Source organism: Podarcis cretensis, assembly GCF_951804945.1.
Source record: "Podarcis cretensis genome assembly, chromosome: 11".
NCBI classification, from domain to species: Eukaryota; Metazoa; Chordata; class Lepidosauria; order Squamata; family Lacertidae; genus Podarcis; species Podarcis cretensis.
In genome coordinates, this window is record NC_137180.1 from 50466521 (window position 1) to 50489341 (window position 22821).

A 22821-nucleotide genomic window follows, 5' to 3' on the forward strand; every position below is an offset into this window, starting at 1 on the left:
CCCCACCCACCTTTCCAAAATGCTTGGCTTAATCTTCTGGCTGCCTTGGAACATGCTCCTCCTGTTATAGCTGGCTCTCTCTTCTATCCACCTCCAGGTTCTTTGTGTCCTCCTGCCTGGCCTTCTTTGGAAAACCCCTCCCGCTCCTTCCTGGAAAGATGGTTATGTCAGACTATAACTTGACCAGCAGGTTGGGTAGTAGCTGTAAAAAACACACACACAAAAAAACCCCTGTCCCACATCCTGCCATAGCTGGATACTCCTCCTCCCTTTGTGCACATGCTCTCCCTACATCTCTCCCCCCACCCCACCCGCAATCTCTTGGCTAGACAGAAACCAAGTTTTGACCCACAACTTTTAGATCGCTTCCTATGCTGCTCCTCTGATGTACCTCTATCCTTCCTTTTCATCCTTAATCTGCGAGGAGCCTGGCTCCTTGTCTCCGCCCCCCTCCCAGTGAGAGAAGCTACTTCTCCTTTGCTGCTGCCCCAGATTCTGCGCAACAACGGGCCACCCCCCCCACCTCCAGATCCCCATCCCTCTTATCTCCTATCTCCTGGTGAACTGTGTGTGTGTGTGTGTGTGTGGAGGGGAACCTCGTAACACCGGAATCCTCTCTCTCGCGTCGCTTTGGGAAGGAAACACCCCCACCCACCCAGCCCCCGTCCGACAGGCAGCCTCTCCGTGCACCAGCTGGCGACCCCTTTCTCTGTCCTCTCCCCCTCCTCTCTCCTGCCCCACGAGCTTCGCGGGGAAAGCCGATCTCCCCCGACACTTCCTGGGGTCGCCACCCTCGGCGACATCTGGCTCCGTCTCTCCCGCTCCCCCCCCCCGCTTCCTCGGCGAGCAAAGCAACCCAAGGTCGCCTCTCGGAAGCATCTGGTCGCCCTCTCCCCCCCCCCCCCAATCCCTCTTTTCTCTCCTCCTCGCCTAGCCAAGCGCCGTCCATTGCATGTCTCTTCCCTCCTCCTGCTGGTCACGCCGCCGGCCCCAGTGACTCGCTCCCGCCGCAGGGGGCCCCGCTCGCCTCCGCCTCCCTCCCTCCCTCCCTCCTCTCTTCTCTCTCTCTCTCCGCGCGCCCTCGAGCGCGCCACGCAGCCGGAGAGGTCGGGCGCTGCGCAGGGGAGCCGCGAGGCCGCCCGATGGTGCTGCGGGGCGGCGGCGGAGGTGCCCGGCGCCTTCTGCTGCTGGCGCTGTGGCCGCCGCCGACGTCGCCCAGCGTGCTGCGCCTCTGGCTGCTGCTGCTGGGGCTGCTGCTGCTGGCGGCGCTCGGGCATGCGTGGACCTACCGCGAGGAGCCCGAGGAGAGCGACAGGTGGGTGGGGCGGCGGCTTGGAGGGCCAGGGCGGTGGTGGTGGCGGCGGCGGCGCGGGGTGTGAGGGAAGGGCCTGTCGCGCGTCTCCTCAGCTTGCCTTCTTTCCCGCGCCCCGGCTCCGACGACGGCCGGAGCTGCCCCCGGAGGAGACGTGAAGGGAATTGGACTTGGGACGTCTCTCAGGCGACGGTTTAAGCGCGGTCTCTCTCTTTCTCTCCTCCTCGCAGGGAGGTCTGTTCCGAGAGCAAAGTGGCCACCACCAAGTACCCGTGCCTGAAGCCCAGCGGGGAGCTCGCCACCTGCTTCAGGTCAGTCCGCGCCGCCGGTCGCCCGCCCGCCCGCCTGCCTGCCCGCCTACTGCCGCCGCCGCAACGCCGTCAGGGCGGAGCGAGCGGGGCTGCGCGCGCCTTTGCGCGGGGGTTCCTGAGGCGCTGAGGAGAAAAACGGAGTGGGGGGTTCGCGGGCAGAGGCTAGTTGAAGAACCCCCCCCCCCAAATATATCCTCATACACACACATATATTTCTCACACAGGCACCATACTTCTCTTTTTTATTTAAGTTTTTATTATTAAAATAATTCAGCATTAATACACACATGTTACAAACATACATTTCATACAATCCTTCAAAATGTTCAGACATACCCACACTCAATCCCACAGATACTTCCTTTTCCCATTCTCACCCCTCACCCCACCTTTGTGTTAGACTTCCAATCTATTGGATTGCAATTTCTTTCCACTTCTATTACTTTCTTTCACACACCTTTAATTTTCAGCTTCTTTTTCTGTGACACATTGTTATCCATCTTATTTAGTATTTCAGTATTTGAAACGGAACTTGTTTATTCTAATAGGAGTTCTGATTTTTCAGGCACCATACGTCTCATTCGTGTGTGTGTGTATAATATTATCTATATATCTATCTATTAGGGTTGCCATGTTTCAAAAAGTAAAAACCAGGACACCACTGGTTTTTAAGGAAACCACCGAAATTATTAAGCTTTTTTTGAGGAAACCCTCCAATGTTCTTGAGGTTTCTTTTTTCTTTTTTACACACAAATGCCAAATACTTTTTCGATTGACTTGCCTAAGATCCAGAAATCCTTTCAGAAATCCCCCCCCCATGTCAATTCTGCCTTTGAAATCCCGGTAATTTCCAGACGTATGGCAGCCCTAATATAGATATTGGGAATCCCTGGGCATATCCGGGATTTGTCCAGGGAAAATGTCTGCAGATCGATAAAAATGTCTGGGGAAACCCGGGCATATGGCAACCCATGTTGGAAGTGTCGGTTTTGGGGGGCAAATTTCCTTAAAAATAGCTCAGAAACTTCAAATTTGCACGCCCCCCCCCCGAAAAACTCAGCAACTTTGCCAAAGAAAAAGCTCAACTTATGTGTCGGGTTTTTCACATTTTGAAGTATGGCAACCCAAACCTTATCTATCACACAGGAACCATGCTTCTTCTCCCACCACGTGTCTGGGCCCCAGACGCTTGTTTTATTTATATCTTCATTAAAAAGCATTTATTTTTACTGTTTTATTTGTAGACCACTTAATCACAGGCGTCTCTGTCTGTGATGTGCAAGGAAATCAATAGTACAATGAGGTTAAAGGTTAAACTACACAACCAGAATTCACTTAAAATGCCTGCTGAGGTCAGGCATGAAATTAATATATTCCTGCTGAAATCAATATATTAATATGATCGCTTAGTATTAACAAAAGAAGGGCAGTGTCAAGTGGTAGCAAGGATAACACTAAAAATAAATAAAACAGTAGAATAAAAACAGTAAAACGGAGAAGAATGGGGGATCAGAAATAGCAGAGTTAGATCTTCTGGGTTAGGCAAAAAGACAGATCTTCACAAGATGCCTTGTTAACTGAGGCACCTGGGAGACCATGGTGTTTAAAAGCACACCCCTGAGCTTGTGCAGAGTGTTATTTTCCTTCTTACACCACTGCCCAGAGAAAGGGAAAGGTGCGCGCACACACACACACACACAGAGAGAGAGAGAGAGAGAGAGAGAGGGAGGGAGAGAGAACACGCAGGTGAACAGGTAGCAACAGGAAGAAGTAGCAGCAGCAACAGAACTTGATGGGCCTCAAGGGTTGACAGGAGGCTGTTCTGGGCTGTGGGCCTTGGCAGACGCCTGGGGTGCCAAACCCTGGTCTGGTACCCTGGGTTGAGCCAGGTGTCTGGGTTGAGCCATTATTTGCCAGGTGTCTATCACCTGACACCATAAGGACATCATGTGGTTGACAGGTGCATTGTTCTGCTGGCTTGTCAAAGTGGGGCCACAGGGTATGTGTGCGTCTTTAGGAATCTGTCCTGCGAGGTGGATCCAGTTCCCTACCCCTGAGCTGCCAGCAAGTTCTGTTTCCTCAGCCATTGACGCTTCTGTACATCTCCCTTCCTTGTGGGTTGGCTGCTCTTTCTCTCTCTATGTGAGATAGCATCTCAGGGCAGGGCTCTCTTTGCACCCTGAGACTTCCAGTTGCTCAGCTGTATTATAAAATGTGAAGGGAGCCTTTGCAATTCCATTGAGGTGGGGGGCACTTGGAAGAGTTGAGTGTCAAGGAAGAAACCTTGATTGCCTCTGGATCCCTGGCATTTGTCTGGTGCGTGTTTACATACACAAGTTTCCACACTTTAAGCCAGTGTTTACTGTTTCAAATCTGGAGTATATCCCAGAACTACTCTGCTTAGAAATTAATAATTGGGCCTAGTATAAGCTCAGTAACAAACAATATACCAGGCAATCTTATATAAGGGGGTTGTTATTTATGGCTTAAATTCCTGCATACATTTACTGTGATGCTGCAGTGGTGCCTTTTTTGATTCTGCAAGTGCAGGCATACAATGCTAACAAGCCTGTTTGCAATACTTTAAATGGTGCTTGTGTGCATAGGCATGAAGGCCGGTCTTTAGTGGTGTGCTGTGAGCATCTGACCACATGTATTTGAGCATGCAACCATAGACAACAATGTGTAATGCCCTCACATGCATAGGGGAAAAGTTTCTGTAAAGATGAGCAGGGAGATTGCTCTCCTCTTCCCCTGGTTTTCAAACCACATTGTTTATTATTTCTGGTTACAACAGGAGCACCAAAAACCCGGGTGCTACAGAGTAACACATTAAGTAAATAATTAAATAGGTTAGTGAAGTAAGCATGCATACTAGAGGTATACATTCCCTTTCTAAGATTAAATAAGGAGAGCGGCTGTTTGTCCTGTTTTGATAATGCTGATAATAAAGAATCAAAGCATGTTGCTGTACGCTCCCTTCTTTCTTTTTTTACCCTTTATCCTTAAATATAAGCAAGATTAGGTCTTTGGAGTTTGTTGAATCTTGCTAGCTGCCCTATTGAAGTTTCTGTGTTCTGGTACTGAAATGGTGTTCTTGCAGTAGAAAATGTCTCTGGGATTTCACCCTGAGTGTTTACACAACCCCAGTGCCATTGCTGATACAGGAACCCTTTGGTATCTCTAAGAAATAGTGATGGCTTGTACTGCGGACCTAAACAAACTTATTTGGAAGGAAGGTTGCACTCCTAATATTATTCACCAGGATGCAAGCCCCATTGAAATCACTGTGATTTATTTCTGTCTAGACATGATTAGGATCTGGCTGCAAGTCTCGCTGATTTCCATGAACTTATTTCTCTAAAAGCTCTTCACACATTTTAATATTTTTTTTTTAGTGCTCACCTAAAATGTAAACTCTGAATGCAATAATGATGTGTTTGCAAATGCGTATAATAAGCGTAACTAAGGAATCAAGATTTTCTGCAGCTCTCAGCAAATTTTGGTTTACCCTGCTAAGTGTGGAAGATAGATGTAGATGTGCTGAGGACCACAGTTTTAGAGTATGTTCATCATTAAAGGTTAGTGCTGGTTTATTGCTCTGATGACCTGCCGTGGTTTGACACTGAAAAACCAGCTGTAGTAGTTTACGGTTTTCCCCCCAGGGATAGAAAGGAATTACTTCTTCCTTCCTGGGCAGAAATGGGTTGGTAGAATAGCTTTTTCAAATACTCTGTCACTACTCAGTCGGTGCAAGGAGATATGGGCTAACCATTACTTTATTTCTCAGCCTTTGGGGCAAAACACAGAGAAACCTCTACACTGTCTACAGCAATGCCTAGGCAAATGTTACAGAAGTGAAGATCACTGTGTGGAAAAACTGAATGTGCCCTGAGCGATTGCAAGATAAACAATCTTGCCTTTTAGTATTGGAGAAATATATATCAAATATGGTGCAGTAGTTTATGGCGCTTAGTGAATATGCATGTAAAATTCTGTAACTCACCTGCCACCTGCTCTTGTTTGGCTGATGCATGTGGCCTTCCCTGACTCAGAAACTAGAGGCGTCATGACCATACTGGTTTGTAGAGAACTGTGCAGTTCTGAAGTTCAACATGCAAGAAGATTTCATGAACTGCGTGACAATGAATGCATAGTTTATAAGGGACTTCTCTGGTTGGGTCATCTTGCTTTCTTGTGGGAAAGGCTACTTCAATTTATTTGGCAGGGGTGCTGTTAGATTTCCAGTGCCTTGGAACATTGACACATTTTAATAATTCTAAATATATTTAAAAAAAATTAATAACACATTTTAATAATAAAAAGCAAAAGCGTTAAGGAGTGAAAACACATAGCAATGCCGGCTAATGATTTATTTACTAATCCCATCATTACAGGGTTGTGGAGCCTGTGGACCCTCCAGATGTTGCTAAACTACAAAATCCATAATGGTGTATCATTGACGCTGTTGGTTGAGGAAGATGGGAGTTGTAGTCCAGCAAGGCCAGGGACTGGCTGGACACTGAGGAGTGGTGGCTGGATACTGATGAGTGGGCACTGGGAGAAGGTGGGTTGGAGACCCACTTGGAAAAAGGGATTAGTGAACTGGGCGAATCTATAACAGCCAGGAGATGAGAGTCAGAGGCAAGAGAAGCTGCAGGATTGGAGGGTGAAGAACAGGTGCGGGAGGAGGGAGAGAGAGGTCAGGTTGGTGGAAACTCAAGGGCTTGCACACCTCCTCCTCCTGCCCCTACCTCTCCTGCTCCGCTGTCTCCCTGGTCTAAAAGACGGCTGAAGCGGAGAGCAGAAGGCTATACGCAGGGGTAATTTTTCACCTGCTTATGTGCAGCTCATGTGGGGGAGATACCTAAGCCAAGGTCAGGGGTGGGCCTTTCTGTTGTGGCAACTGCCTCATTAGGTGCCCATCTAGGAGTATCTGAGAGTTGATGAACTGATGGACATGCCTTTTCCTAACATGTAAGTGGACTTTTGACAATAAAGAGTCAATTCCTCCCTCTGGATATCCCTTGCCTGACAGTGCTGTGATAAGCAGCATTTGGAGAGCCACAGGTTAGCTACCTCTGCCTTTATGACATGCCTTATGACAGTGAGGAGCCCACTCCGTGTTTTAGTACTTTTGCATCTGTGCAGCACAATCCTATGTGTGTTTACTTGGAAGAAACTTCCACTGACAAAATGGTACATGGTAAAATAAGGATGACAAATTTCACTTAACATGAAACTTCATTTTGCAATGAAATTGGGAAAAAGACCCATGAAAAGAAAAAGCTCTGCATAACCAAGAAGGGCCACTAATTAAGAGAAGAATGGAAAAGGAAAACCACTTCTTTATTATATAATGGGTGGGCTTTGGGGATCAGGTAAAACAAGTTAATAAAATGTTCACTAAGTGTTGAGAGAGTTTAGATGTATTTGTTATGCAGTTGTCAGAAAGTGTATATACTTGAATCTGTATTTGATTGGGATGTGGTCAGAAGCTTAAAGGACTTCCACATAGGAGATAAACAGAAACCATGATCCTGTAGCATCTTCTTAAAAAATTGTAATTCTTTGTTTGCTGCACTGGCTGAGTGTGAAACTTTTGCCACATTTGTGCTGTGATTGTGATGGTGCTTTGTCAACAGTTCAGTGCCATGTGTGTCTGGTAGAGTCTCTTATGCTGAGATGACCCTAGAAGGATTGTGAGAAACGTCCTGATTGTGGCTCATGTTATGTGGCTGTCAAAAGTGGTGTACTCTTGGTGCTAAAGCTCGAGGATAATGTGTTTCTTTGAGACGTAGCGTGTGCCTGAAGAGCAGCTGATTGCATTATACATGTAAACATTTGCTGCAGGCCATCTGAGAAGACGTATGACTGGTTTAATGGTTGCATGCTGTTTATAAAAATTGTTAACTAAATCCAGGCAGACAGCAGTGATTAACATTGGAAAGGGTCTGTCATTTTCCCAAGCTAAGTCCTTTGGCCTCTGTTGATGTTCAGTGTTTAGAGAAAGCTGGATCTGTGTGGCAAAATGAAATTACAGCTCCATATGTTCTTCTGCTGTAGGGTTAGTTATGTGGGGGGAAATTGCTTTAGTTTATATTTTAATGTGAACCTATCCAATTTGCACTTGCTGAAACATTATGTGAACCAAAACACAGCTATCTTTCAAAACAAGCACCTCTCTGAATTTTGCATTGCAGTTCTCCAGCCAGATAGTATCTACATAAATGCATGTATTAGGGAGAAATGCACATTAAAAAGCAATATATTAGGGGATATTCCTTGCAGAAATGTGCATACTAAAGACTTCTTTTTAAAAACCCACAGATGTAAAAATGATATGCAGAGCGGAATTCAATTTCTGTTTAAATTTCTACCCTGCCCTTCATCCCAAAGGAGCCCAGAGCAGCAAACATCAAAATGTTAAAACAATACAATTACAAATAAAATAAAAATGTATTTAAAAACATCTACAAACATGTAAAAACTGTTTAAAAACAATCACATACTCTCATACTTAATTTCAAGGTTGCAAACAGCAGTGTCTTTCAGCTATCAGATACCTGAGTAAGCAGGAAACTCCCCCCCTCCCAATTGCTCCTTATGCTTAACAATGAGGGGGACAGACACAGCTGACCAGGGATGGAGCCACCACAGAGAAGGCCCCGTCATGGGTCAATGCCAACTGAGCAGCAGTGGTAGGTAGCACCACCAACATGACGTATCCTGCTGATCATATGGCCTGAAATGATTGATATTGGGTGAATTGTTCCAGTTACTTGGGTCCCAGGGTGAATAGGGCTTTTTATGCAAGTACCATCACCTTTAATTGGGCTTGGTAGTTCCCTGGCAGCCAATGCAGTTATCAGGACATATTGTCTCATCAGGCTGCCCCCTATTTAACTTTTTTTTGTGACCTTTATTAGTAAAATTGTGGGACATGGGTGGCACTGTGGTCTAAACCACAGAGCCTAGGGCTTGCCGATCAGAAGGTCGGCAGTTCAAATCCCCATAACGGGGTGAGCTCCCATTGCTCAGTCCCAGCTCCTGCCCACCTAGCAGTTCGAAAGCACGTCAAGTGCAAGTAGATAAATAGGTACCGCTCCAGCAGGAAGGTAAACGGCATTTCCGTGCGCTGCTCTGGTTCACCGGAAGTGGCTTAGTCATGCTAGCCTCATGACCCTTGGCCAGTAAAGCGAGATGAGCGCCGCAACCCCAGAGTTGTCCGCGACTGGACCTAACGGTCAGGGGTCCCTTTATTAGTAAAATTATCTCAAAATGACTTACATAAAGCACCACCACGGTTAATTAGCAAAAGCCAGCTATCAAAATAAAACAGATAATAAATCTCACTCAGAATCATTAAAACCCAGTGGCAAAATTTTGTCAATGCCATGAACAGGCTCTGAGTGCTTTGCAGCAGTTTATCTAAGTACTAATAGTTCTTGTTCCCTGTGGGGTGTTGCAGGATAAATGAGGTCAGTGAAAATGGCATTGGAGAAACATTTTTAAAAACAGAGAAACAACAGAGTTAACTGGGATGGGTAATTGTGTCTCCTGTGTTCTGCCCAGAAGGCAAGCAGATATTCACTCCTAGGCTCTGGGAGTGCATCACAAACTGTCATTGGCAACCATTTTTGTAAAATTCAGTTGCAATTCCCATCCAATGTGATGCACAAAGTATTAAGGCTTTTATGTGTTATGGTGCTTTTGATTAAAAAATGTCCTTCTGACACATTCTGCCCTTTCTATTGCTTCCTATTTATTCCTGTGGGGTTAGTGATGAGTTGTTCCTTAATTTAATTAGTCGGCTTCAGTACCTCAGGGGTGTGTGTGTTAATGATGGTTTTCCTGTCGTTATTTTTCCCTTTCTTTCTGTTATAGTGAAACAGCACCATTTCACTATGAAAGAGAACATGGAAGTAAAGAAAAGAGCAATTCATGATATAAAAGGGACAGAAACTGCAAGGAGGAAAGCACTAAACAACATTGCAGGGGACCTTTACTGAATAAGACTTATAGGGATTCTTGACCCTAGAGAAGGGCATTCCTGGGAAACAGAACATATAGCAAGCGTTATGTGTCAAACCACCATTTTAATTTCCCTTATGTCTGATTGTGGAAAAGCAATGCCTTAGTGTTATGTAGCCAATGTTTTCCTGGGAAGCATCCTAGCGGTGTAAGGACAGATCTCTTGTTCATTGGTACTGCATTATATATAGCACTTGCCAAATTTTAGCAACTGCTTGCAGAATAATGAACATCTTATTTTGATTTATTTTCTCTAGATTTGGAAAAGCTCGTGTTAACGAGGAAAGCAGGAAAGGGTTTTTTTGTAACAAGTTTTGCAAAGGATGACCAGAATGATAACGAACTAGATTTTCAAGTGCTAAAGATTAATGCAAAGGGTCAGGTGACGAGGACCTGCTTTCCTAAATAAAGACCAAGCAAGATATCTTATTACTAACCTCCTCTGCGTAACCTGATCCACTTCCCCCAAAGATAAAGCTTTTAATGTATTAGAGGTACTTTGAATCATAGTGATCGCTCCAGTGGGATTAGCTCCGAGTCAACTGCACAAAAACATATTTAAAAGTCTCTGTCACATTATTTATATACTATGTGTGAATTCATGTTATTAATGTGGGAGAGAAATCAACGAAGGAAGTATTACATTTGGACTATAGACTTATTTAAGACCATTCTGTGAAAACGCACAAGTGCTAGTGCAAAGAGCCTCAACACTAGTACACAACAGTGCTACTTATTATTGTTGGCATCCGTCTGTCTCGAGAGACAATGGAGTGTGCCTTCGGGGGTGAAGTCAGACCACTGGAGAATCACAGCGCCTGTTGTGGCTGTAGAGACTGGTAACTTGCAACTGCTGCCTCCCACATTGTTTTGGCCAGAAGACCTTCATCTATCTGTCTGTCTGTCTGTCTGTCTGTCTGTCTGTCTATCTATCTATCTCTATCTATCTATCTATCTATCTATCTATCTATCTATCTATCTCTATCTATCATCTATCTATCTATCTATCTATCTATCATCATCTATCTATCTATCATCTATCTATCTCTATCTATCTATCTCTATCTATCTATCTCTATCTATCTATCTATCTATCTATCTATCTATGGCATTTCAAATTGGTTGTTCACCTTTCCACAAATGCTTATGACACCCATACTTTTTATAGCTGTGGAAGAAACCCTTGGATGAGCTATGAATAGGCTTACATTGCTGACAAACTGGATAGTAAACTGTTCATGATGATACTCACTAAAGCACAACTTAGAAACCATTTTGATCCTGCATGTCTGTGTTTGAGCTACCTACATTTCTCTGGGGCTAAGTCATTCTGTTGGCTTTAGTGGTTTGTGGATAGCAGCCAAAAATCACCATGTGCAAGGAAATTTCAGAGTGATTACATCTGAAAGTATTGCTCTGTATTGTCTCATTTTGGCTTATTGTACAATATGACATGGGGCATTTCCACATCATCACAATCCCTATCCATAGAGGTGGGTGGCATTCTACCTACCTCACAGGGACCCTGTGAAATAATTCATTTCTGTCAATGCTTTACAGATAAAGAGCCAAGGACGGTGCAGTGTAACTCTTCCAAGGCCATGAAGCAAAATCCTTGGCTTGTGTTGTGATCTGAATTTGAGTCAAGCCAACGTGTGCTATGGTAGTTTTCTAAGGGGGTTTTTTTATTATAATTAAAATAACTGTCAAAATTAGTGGTTGACTCTTTGCACATTTGTGAGTAAATGGTGAAGTCTGACTCCCTGCATGTTTCCTGAGAACTTGAAGTAAGTTGAGTTCGCGTTCTGGTTTGGTTTAGTTTGCATTTTGTTATTGAAAGGCTGCCTTTTATTTTCACAAGAGTGCCTAAGAACATCTGTTAAATTATAGTTAAGCTTTTTGGCAGTACCTTTTTATGGAATACATATCTACCTCGTGCTACATATTTAAGCAGTCTACTTGTTCTTAAGTAAATAAAGTAGTGTGTAAACAACAAGTCTTTTAGCCACATGCATGCAAGACGAGCTTTTGCTACAGGTATCTGTGTAAGACATATATCTTTACTGCTGCTGCGGCTACTGCTACTTTTGACATTTTAGTCTGTGCTCTGTATTGCATGTAGGGAATGTAATATTACAGTTTCATGGTAACATTGAGCTTTTCATAGCTGAAGTTCTCGAAAGAGCACCTCCAGAATAATAATTTGGTAGGTTGCTACCAAATTAGTAAAAACGTGTCTTTGCTGTTCCTTGATCCCCCTCGCTAGTTGTAAAGGATTCTTAGCATGTTTACAATGAATGGTGCAGATGGGCTCCTAGTTTACTCCTCTCCCTGCAGGAGCAACAAACCATGATTCCCAGCTTAGTGTTACTGCTGAACTGAGGATTGTGCTTTATTTCTCTCCATACAAACCGTGACATGAAGCCAAAGTTTGTTCTTGGCATCCCAAATATCTTCTGTGTCAGCAGTAACAAATCATGAACCCCAGTTTGGACATAAAGCTAAATCAGGGGTTGTGGTTTGTGTTGCTCGTGGTGTGGGAGGAATGAGTTGCCAGTTTCTGGGGCCATCTCATAGCCTCCCCCGAGGACTTTGATGAGCAGGACAGTGGGAGGAAGAGGCCGTGTGCACCAGAGCTTTCCTGCTCAAGCTTCTGACTTGGAGCCAGGCCCTCTCCCTTTGGACGTTTCGTAGCCCCCTTGCCTTCATTGGCTCAGGGTGAGGAGGCATGGCCACCCAATGCCAGTGTGCTGGTCCCATGGGTTACCCGAGAGGCGAGGTCCAAGTCCGGTCTGTGGTCAAAGGTTCAGCGTGGAGGCAGTCCATAGTAGCTGAAGCTGGGTGCAAGGCAGGGAGTCGGGTGAAGTCAGGAACAGGCTTTCAAGCAGGGAGCCAGGGCGGGTCAGGAGCTCAGGCAGGGAAGCAGGACAGGGTTCAGGCAGGAACTAGCAACCAATAATGTTGCTTCCACAACTTGGGACTGGGGCTCGCCGGCTTTTATCTGACCCGAGGCATAGGGCAGCCCCGATCCTCTGGTGACTCGCCTCTCCTGGCCTGGAAGCAAGCACTCCTTTTGCGGGAACTTAGTTCCCTCCTCCTCTCTGCCCTGAGGCTCTGCAGCTCAGGAGAGGCTGGAAGGTTACCGGACCCAGAGGCAACCTCAGCTTCCTCTGACAGGGCTGAGAGTGGAGCACCTGCAGGCAATGGGTCCTCCATCACCTCAGGAGCCAGAGCAGACTCAGCTGATGTCTGCACCTGAGGATCCTGCACAGGTGAGGACCCTTCAGGCTCATGCCCCAGCCCTGGCTCAGCTGGTTCTGGAGGTGGGGAATCCTGTGCAGGATGGGATCCCTCAGGTTCAGCATCCGAGTCCGAGTCCCAGGCCATCACAGCCAGGGAGGCCACTTCTCTGCCAGATGGAGGGGCAGGGGAGCTCCACAGCATGGACTGAGCTGTCAGGGGTGGAGGAAAGCCAAGGTTGCCTTTCTGAGGTGCACATCAAGAGGCGGCAGCAGGCCAGGCCAGGAATTTTCAGCAAGACAGGTATATATGCAAGTAGCTGAACTGTCCCTACCTCTCTTTAAAAACATGGTGGGTAAGTGGAGCCAATTGCTGGGGAAAACTTCATGCTCTTGTGCAGTCTCTGCTCCTGATCACAAAATCCTCAACCCTGACCTTGTTTCTGAGCTGCGGTTAGGGAACCTTGAAACGCCTCTCTTGAGTAGGTTTGTTCCTTGCTGCATCTGTGGCTGTCTGGATTAATTTCTGCTCTGGTCTTGTTGCTGAGTTTGCACCTTTTGTTTGTTGGCTTCTTTATGCATGAGAAAGTGCATGTGTCCTTCATGGGCAGGAACAGGACAGCCTAATTCAAGACATTCATATTAAAGTGCAAAGCCCTAAATGACTTGGACCTCAATATCTGAAAGACCACCTCCTTCTCTACAGACCCTCTCGGGTTTTAAGATAAGCAGAGGGGGGTCCTCTTGGTACTTCCACCTCTCTCAGCAATTTTGGGGGATTGGAGAGGGAATTCTCTTCGGCAGCCCTTAAGTTGTGGAATTCCCTCCCCCACAGAGTTGCGTCTGGCATTTTCATTATGCGGTTTTCGTCATATGCTGAAGACATACCTCTTTCACACCTGATATACATATATACACACCCCCCCACACACAAACACATATATGCGTAAATGATTTGAAATTGTTAATATTGGTGTGCTTGTTTTTTTAAATCATTGGGACCTTATGGTGAAGGATGGGAATTAAATTGAATTCATCCTAATCTCCATATTCATAGTAAACCATAAATTTTGGTTTACTGCTGGGGTCATTGAACTTTTTGAGTCCGTGGGCACATTTACAAAGCAACGAAACCTTCCTGGGCACCCCCCCCCCCACCCCACAACCAAGTAGAGACCGCAACTTATTCTTTTGGCTACAATTCATCAGACACGAGAAGGGGAAGGGTCACATGTAAATCCACAGGTGTCATGTTGCCAATCATGTTTACCATGTGAATGTTGCCTTTGAGTGGTTGGTAAGTAAACAACCAACAATTCAATTCCCCCTGATGAATGGCACTTCAAGTGACCAATTCATAGTATCCCATAGCAAGATCAGCCCTGGTATATCTACCGATGAGTTCTGGCCTAGCAAAATATGGCAGTGTATCCCCCAGTTGTATCACAGATGAAAACCAGGGATACAGTTGTAACATCCCTATTGTAGGGCAAAAATTATATTTTTTCTTAATATATTTGTAATTCAGAGAACAAGCAACGCTGACCTTTAAATCAGCAGAGGTCTGGCTATATTGCAAAGAGTAAATGAATACAGCAGATTTTGCTGTGGAGTTCAGAGACCTGAGACTCCTAGAAATAAGAAGCTGGACTGAGGCTACGGTTATTAATGGAAGACGTTCATTTCAGGGTATTTTCCTTCTTCTCAGTTGCAGACATACTGGCGTTTCCCCTTCCAGAATTGTCTCTAAATCCTGTGGTGGACCAATCTAGGCTTAGGTTGGAGGATTCTGGAATTCTGGTCTGCATCAAGGAATGAACCTGACATACAAATTACAAGCATCTACAAGAATGTGTAACAGTGCTGGGCAGAAACCTTATGGTAGCAATCCTTGGGGGCAGCAGTTCTTTGTATGAGCTGCTGGGTGTGATATGGCAGGCTGCTCTGTATTTATTAAGACATGTATCTATTGCAATCTACATTAGTCCCAAAGTGATAAACACATTTTTAAAAGCAACACCAACAATAAAAGTGCATTACATGAAGCTCATGTACTGTACATATGCATTTGCAGTTGAAACAAGATGAAATCCCTCCCCCCACTGCCATCAGATATTTATAATGCAATCCTAAGCATGTACAGGGACGCAGGGAGTGCTGTGGGTTAAACCACAGAGCCTAGGACTTGCTGATCAGAAGGTCAGCGGTTCGAATCCCCGTGACGGGGTGAGCTCCCGTTGCTCGGTCCCTGCTCCTGTGAACCCAGCAGTTCGAAAGCACGTCAAAGTGCAAGTAGATAAATAGGTACCACTCCAGCGGGAAGGTGAATGGCGTTTCCGTGCGCTGCTCTGGTTCGCCAGAAGCAGCTTAGTCATGACCCAGAAGCTGTATGCTGGCTCCCTCGGCCAATAAAGTGAGACGAACGCCGCAACCCCAGAGTCAGTCACGACTGGACCTAATGGTCAGGGGTCCCTTTACCTTTACCTTTAATCATGTACATTCAGAAGTTATTCCATGAAATTCAGTGAGGTTTACTGTCAGGTAAGTGGATATAGGATTGTAGCCTTGATCATTAGAGTCAAGGGAAGAAGTGACAGCTCTAACAAATCTTGCCGAACAAAAACAAGTAATAAATGAACAATTTTTCAAAATCATTCGCAAAACTTCACGAAGCTTAACCACAATGAATTAATTTTTCCAAAATTAATAGTGGGGACAGGTGGAATGTATGATATGAGGGGTAGAGAAGGCATTCTCTATCAAATGCTAAACTCTCTGAAAAAAGTTCTGAGTCATCCTTTGTGAATCCAGGGTCTTGCAGTTTGTAAGAAGAAGACTCGGTTAAAACTTAATCAGGCAGGACATTTTGTTCAAACAAGCTTTCCTAAATACAGAAGCTGGATACTGTTGGAGACTTATTTTATCTCCACAGTTTTGTATTACAAAGTTTTGATTTGTTCTTAAACTTGTTCATTGCAAATGCACACAGGGTCCTCTTTATTTAGCCTTTGGCTGATAATTCCCAGCTCCTTTTTACGCAAGTGTTTCCCTCCTGTGGTAATGATAAGATGTGGGATATATTGCTTTGACTTCTTGTGACCTGCTTATTTGTTCCCATTGCGGCTGGGGGTGGGGTGGAGAGACATGTGAGACAGACAGTCCCCATTTTATCATAAAGCAGCTCATTTGCGTTTCCGTTAGAAGGCCATTCCTTCTGTAAATATGGGACTTGGAGGCAGACGCAATTCGAACCTGCATTTTAATGCCATATTGTATATGAGCAGAGTTGCTCAGCGATAGCCTGAGGCATTTGGGCACTTGAAGCAAAATGCCTTGTTACCACCCCTATAATGGGGTAGGCAAATGTGGGAATGTTCGGGGAGGCAGGAGAGGATATATTGTTTATTGATATCCTTCCTAACTTGTGCTAGCAAGTTCTATAACTTAGCAGAGTTTTAACATTCCCCTTTAAACGCACAGCAGGTAGCTGATTGCAAGCTTGATTAAGCTTCTCAATACAGATTCCTGGTAAGATCCCTTTATTTCCCTCTTAAAACAATAAACATGCCACAATCTTATTTAAGATATATAAAAGTAGTTTACTCACATCATCAGTTCACAGTTGGATCCCTGAAGGCAGACTTAGTTACAGATATATATACATGTGAGTCTATCCTATATGGAGGTAATCCCTTTGTCCTCTGTTGGCTGATCATCTCTAGCTAAAAAAGCTGCTGGTTCATCAAAGAGAGGAAGCCAAAAAGAGATAGATGGCTGCATGCCTTGTGCTTTTGTTACCTGCACAGGTAAGGTCACACCCACCACTAGTCACATGCAAGAGGAAGTATGTGCCAGCACAGGAGGAAGCAGGAAGTTTTCAACTGGCTGGCCCAAACATCCCCTTGCATGTCCACTCTAGGAAAACAAGGAATGTTGTACTTGACTTCTACTTATGTATCACATCCCACAGCAAATTCCGTAAGGAGGCCTTTTCAGAGTCTTCTCCACTGGGACGGTAGGCAGGGTGAGATGCTTTCTGCATCCCCCCTCCCACCTGGGAGTGGGGCTTTGCCACACTGCTGGGAGGGGTGGAGAGATGACCGCCTCCCCTCTCGGTGATTTGGAGTTCTGTAGAGGTTTGCTGCTGTTCCCTTTCTGCCCTTAGAGACTACGGAGACCTGTGACAAAGCTGGATAGTGGAATGGGTGTGTAGCCCTTTGCAGGGGTGCCACTTGAGGCAGGTGGCTCCTCCTGCCTCATGGGTGAGCCGGCACTTAATACTGATTTAAGAATAAAGGAGGCAAACAAACAGAGCCTGGCTTTTCACGTAGTTATGTCGTGCATTCTGTTTCTCAGTGTTCAGAATAAAATATTGCACTATGCTGGCAGCAGTATGATGTAGAGATGGCTAATGATGGATGTGTTGCTTCATTGAAAAACATTTATTAATACTCAATATTAATTTTGTTTTAAATAGGAAAGTATTTTCCAGCCAAACCCTGTGGTTATATGCTGACATATGATATAGTAATAACAGGCAAAACTTTTGTAGTAATACATTTTGGCAAATGATGTGAAAATAAAAGATCCCTTTTTGTTTTCCAAAGGCAACAGCAAAAGCAAGACATGATACAATCTTGTTATGGGTCCAAGTGCAACAGCAAGGTTCCTTCAGCTTGTTCTACTGCGGTTCTTTAACAGGAGCAGTGTGTTTCTAGTTAAAGCAGATGATATAGCTGTGCTTAGCTCTTTCTGATCTGATGGTTGAGATTCTTCATTTGTTAAGATATGAATTTCAGTACATAACTCCTTTTCCCTCCCTTACTAATTCGCTCAACAACAAGGAATGCTGTGGCATCATTTATCAAAAGTTGGGAGACCTAACTTCCAGTGGCAGTGACTGAACCTTTATTTGCATTGGAAAGTCTACTTAAGTATAAAAGCATACTCCAAAATGATCAGGAATCCCTTTGATTCCATAAATCTCCGGGGGCTTTCCATCCTAAAGGGGGAGACTGGTGCTGCTAGACCAAACTTCACCAGATAATGGCCTGATCATGACATCAGGGCTAATTCACACCCCATCTTAATATCCAGACCAGCCTCCTCACACCAAATCAAGGGCCCTAGATGGAAGTACAGTAGTACCTTGGTTTAAGAACAGCTTAGTTTATGAACAACTTGGATTAAGAACGCTGCAAACCCGGAAGTAGGTGTTTTGGTTTGTTAACTTTGCCTTGGAATAAGAACATGTTTTGCTTCCTGTTGAGTGTGTTCCATTTGTCAATTGAGTCCCCCCGCTGCTATGGGAAAGCACACCTTGGTTTAAGGACACTTTGGTTTAAGAACGGACTTCCGGAACGGATTAAATTCGTAAACCAAGGTACCACTGTAATATAAAGGAAGAGTTGAGCTTTTCGTTAGGAGGTATGGAATAATTAAGAGCTAGAGTTGAGAGTTGGCATAATTTAGTAACCAAGAATGTGAATTGGGATTACCCTGGTTTCAATCTCAGCCCTTGTCTTCAGTCATGACCTACTTGATAGTAATACTTACATGATGTGGTTGTATGATTACTTAGAAACTTTATGTGAAGCACTTGGCATAAGTTTCTACAGTTTCAGAATAATTGGAAGCAACAGTATTGCCTAAGCCTGGAGACTGGTTTTCTTCTATGGTATTTTATCTGGTGAAAAGAAATTTATTTTTTAAAAGTTTTCCATTGGTTCAGTGATATGGGAAAAGACTCCCTCTGCCATCTTGAAAGTAAATGGGTAGGCTTCATAGAATCATAGAATCATAGAGTTGGAAGAGACCACAAGGGCCATCGAGTCCAACCCCCTGCCAAGCAGGAAACACCATCAGAGCACTCCTGACATATGGTTGTCAAGCCTCTGCTTAAAGACCTCCAAAGAAGGAGACTCCACCACACTCCTTGGCAGCAAATTCCACTGTCGAACAGCTCTTACTGTCAGGAAGTTCTTCCTAATGTTTAGGTGGAATCCTCTTTCTTGTCGTTTGGAGCCATTGCTCCGTGTCCGCTTCTCTGGAGCAGCAGAAAACAACCTTTCTCCCTCCTCCATGTGACATCCTTTTATATATTTGAACATGGCTATCATATCACCCCTTAACCTCCTCTTCTCCAGGCTAAACATGCCCAGCTGCCTTAGCCGTTCCTCATAAGGCATCGTTTCCAGGCCTTTGACCATTTTGGTTGCCCTCCTCTGGACACGTTCCAGTTTGTCAGTGTCCTTCTTGAACTGTGGTGCCCAGAACTACAGTACTCCAGGTGAGGTTTGACCAGAGCAGATTACAGTGGCACTATTACTTCCCTTGATCTAGATGCTATACTCCTATTGATGCAGCCCAGAATTGCAGTGGCTTTTTTAGCTGCTGCGTCACACTGTTGGCTCATGTCAAGTTTGTGGTCAACCAAGACTCCTAGATCCTTTTCACATGTACTGCTCTCAAGCCAGGTGTCACTGTTCTATTGTGTGTATCTGTGCATAACACACTAATGGCAGAAAGAAATTGCTTCCACTTGCTTTCCAGAACAGAGCTGTGTTCAGTATATGTATACATCTGTTGAATGCAGTTTCTTACAAAGTCCAGTACTGTATGCGGAAAGACTCTTGTGTTTCATTCCTTTCCCAGCCTGTGACCTTTTCCATACAAGGCCTCTGTCCTGCCACTGAAATCCACAATATCTGCAGCATCTTTGAAAACAGGATTTAATATTTGTTCATATACAGGAAATTGCCTGAGTCCTTATCTTAATTATTAAAACATTTGCCGGTAGGGGGATACAGTATTTCAGACCTTTGATTCCAAATATGAGAAGGAAACATTCAGCCCGATAACATCAAGGTAAGACCGTTTATTCAGCAGAAATACACTTGAGCTTTTGTCAGGCGCTAATTGGGGTGCTAACTGAAAAGTACAGTTGTGTAAAGTCTCCTGTAAAAAAAGGAAAAGGGAAAAAAAAAACCTTCTGTGGAATGCAGTTGCTCACAAAGTCCAATATACTGAAAGACTGCTGTGCTATGCATTTCAAAAGGATGAAAGTCGCTGCAAGAGAGCTGGAACTGGGCTGCTGAACCACAAAGGGCAACATTCTTGCCGCCGTTCGTCCTCAGAAGTTTCTACACCATTGCAAATTGCCAGAACACCCCTAAAGGATATGCTGAACAGCTCCCCCAGTTTATTTTGTTCTGTGAGCCATACAGATGTAACTCTTAAGTGGGGAACCTACGGCCTAGATGCCAGATTTTTTTTAAAAAACCCATTCTGGAAATGAAGGCAGAAAGAAAGCCTACTTTCTTATATGAAAATGTATATTTCCCCTTAAATAATAATATCCCCTAATTTCCCCTTATCCGTTAATTAATATTTATAAGCCACCTTTCATCAATATGGGGGACGCAGGTGGCGCTGTGGGTTAAACCACAGAGCCTAGGACTTGCCGATCAGAAGGTCAGTGGTTCGAATCCCTGCGACGGGGTGAGCTTCCGTTGTTCAGTCCCTGCTCCTGCCAACCTAGCAGTTCGAAAACACGTCAAAGTGCAAGTAGATAAATAGGTACCGCTCTGGTGGGAAGGTAAACAGCGTTTCTGTGCGCTGCTCTGGTTCGCCAGAAGCGGCTTAGTCATGCTGACCACATGACCCGGAAGCTGTACGCCGGCTCCCTCGGCCAATAAAGCGAGATGAGCGCTGCAATCCCAGAGTCGGCCATGACTGGACCTAATGGTCAGGGGTCCCTTTACTTTTACCTTCATCAATACAGATATCATAGCAGAAAATGGAACGCAAAATAAAAACAAGCCACTCAAATAATAATGCAAGTAACACATCTCCTAGTCAGCTTTGCAATTCATTTGCAGGATAACAGAATAAAGCGAGGACTGAATTCGGTCACGATAGAAACATGGTGCAGCTGCTTATGGGAAAAAAGGAGCACTCTCATATTAAAATATCTTTTTTTTAAAAAAAAAACCCTTTGGAGTAACTTTAAACGGAAAATAAATTATTTATAAATTATTTATTTACATTTCGCCTAAAAGTCTCCCAGGGAAGAGATTCCACAGCACTTCTGGGCAGCATTTCAATGGCCAACCATTCTGACTGTTTGACGATCAGGAAACATATACTATCTAAATCTGCTTTCCTGGTACTTGAACCCGTCATGTCTTGTCCTTCTCCCAGTGACTATAGTAAACAGCCGTCCCTGACCTGTGGTTCTTTCCCAGATAATTTATAATTTAAGGAACTGGTACAGTTGGTGTGTGTGTGTGTGTGTGTGTGTGTGTGTGTGATGTGGTGGGGGGGGGAAGAGGCTTAAGCCCCCCAAAATTGATGTATTGTGTACACTATTCTGTATGACAGATGGGCTACCCTGTTGAATTCCAACTGCTGAGCTTGCAAATAAATTGGCAAAATTGTATCCGTTGTTCATTGCCAGTAACATCCATTGTGCATGTGATACCGTAGAAGCACATATAGTATCATCTTCAATCTACAAAGTTCACAGACCTGATATATTTTAAAGGTCACTGGCATGCAAAGATAGAATCATTAGTTTATAGGCCACTAAGACACTATCTTGGCAGAAGTAAAGTCAGAAATATTGCAGCTCTTTATTATTCTAAAACACAAGAACATCATCTCTTTCTTGATTTCATAGAACATTCTCAAAAAAAAAAAAAAAAAAAACAACAACCCAGCAACACCACCCAGCAAAGTTTCATTAAAGCATAACCCAACATTTTTGTACTTTGCATTAATCACATAAATGTCTTGGTTACAACAAATGATTCTAGAACAGCAGATACCTTCGTATCAGTTTTGCATCTAAATCATCATCATCATTTATTACTTATATTCTGCCCATCTGACTGAGTTGCTCCAGCCACTCTTGGTGGCTTCCATCATGATAAAAACACAGCAAAGCATCAAACATTAAAAACTTCCCTAAACAGAGTTGCCTTCAGATGTCTTCTAAAAGTCAGATAGTTGTTTATTTCTTTGACACCTGATGGAAGAGTGTTCCACAGGGTGGGCTCCACTACTGGTTCCCTGTAACTCCACTTCTTGCAGTGAGGGAATCACCAGAAGGCCCTCAGAGGTGGACCTCAGTGTCTGGGTTGGACAGTGGGAGTGGAGATGCTACTTCAGGTATACAGGGATGGGGTTGTTTAGGGCTTTAAAGGTTAGCATCAACACTTTGAATTGTGCTTGGAAACTACTCTTATCTCCCTTTGGCTTCTTTTTTGGTGATGGGTGCTCTCTGTCTCTCCCACCACCCTCTTTTGGGCAATGTATAAGCGGCTACCATACTGCATATATAAAGCACAAACTCTGTTTTGTTTTATGTCTCAGTGATATAGAACATGTGCAGACCTTGGAATCCAGAAGAAGGTTTGATTTACAAGCCCAGAAATGCAAATACCATTGTTGGTAGCATGCAGAAACCCTCCAATTACAGCACAGTGGTACCTCGGGTTACATACGCTTCAGGTTACAGACTCTGCTAACCCAGAAATATTACCTCCGGTTAAGAACTTTGTTTCAGGATGAGAACAGAAATCACGCAGTGGCAGCACGGCGGCAGCAGGAGGCCTAGCTTCAGGTTAAGAACAGTTTCAGGTTAAGAACGGACCTCCAGAACGAATTAAGTACTTAACCCGAGGTACCACTGTATGTCTTTCTGTGCTCCTCGTGGTGACATCTTTTCTTTCACAGCAACCTTCCGTGCACATCAAAACAAGAGTAAGAAGGAACCCAAGGGAGCAAATACAACTGCACAGAATTAGATTTTTTTGTTTCAATTAGGGATGAAGAGTTGAGCCAAAGGCTTCGCAGAACAGGTATATTCTGAAAAGAGAGGAGTGAGGTGTGGCACCTTGGACTAGATGACTCTCAGGGGTTC

The 22821-nt window shown here is 44.5% G+C and overlaps 1 protein-coding gene across 1 annotated transcript in view; it reads left to right on the top strand.

Moving 5' to 3' along the window:
* Nucleotides 1-1142: 1142 nt before the first annotated feature.
* CCBE1 (collagen and calcium binding EGF domains 1) overlaps nt 1143-22821 on the top strand; it is a gene marked incomplete at its 5' end in the record, with an annotated part of 148648 nt that continues 126969 nt past the window's right edge. The window contains 2 exons of the mRNA XM_079995019.1: nt 1143-1315; nt 1543-1623. Coding sequence (XP_079851145.1) covers nt 1143-1315; nt 1543-1623 — 254 coding nt within the window. The remainder of the gene's footprint in view (nt 1316-1542; nt 1624-22821) is intronic.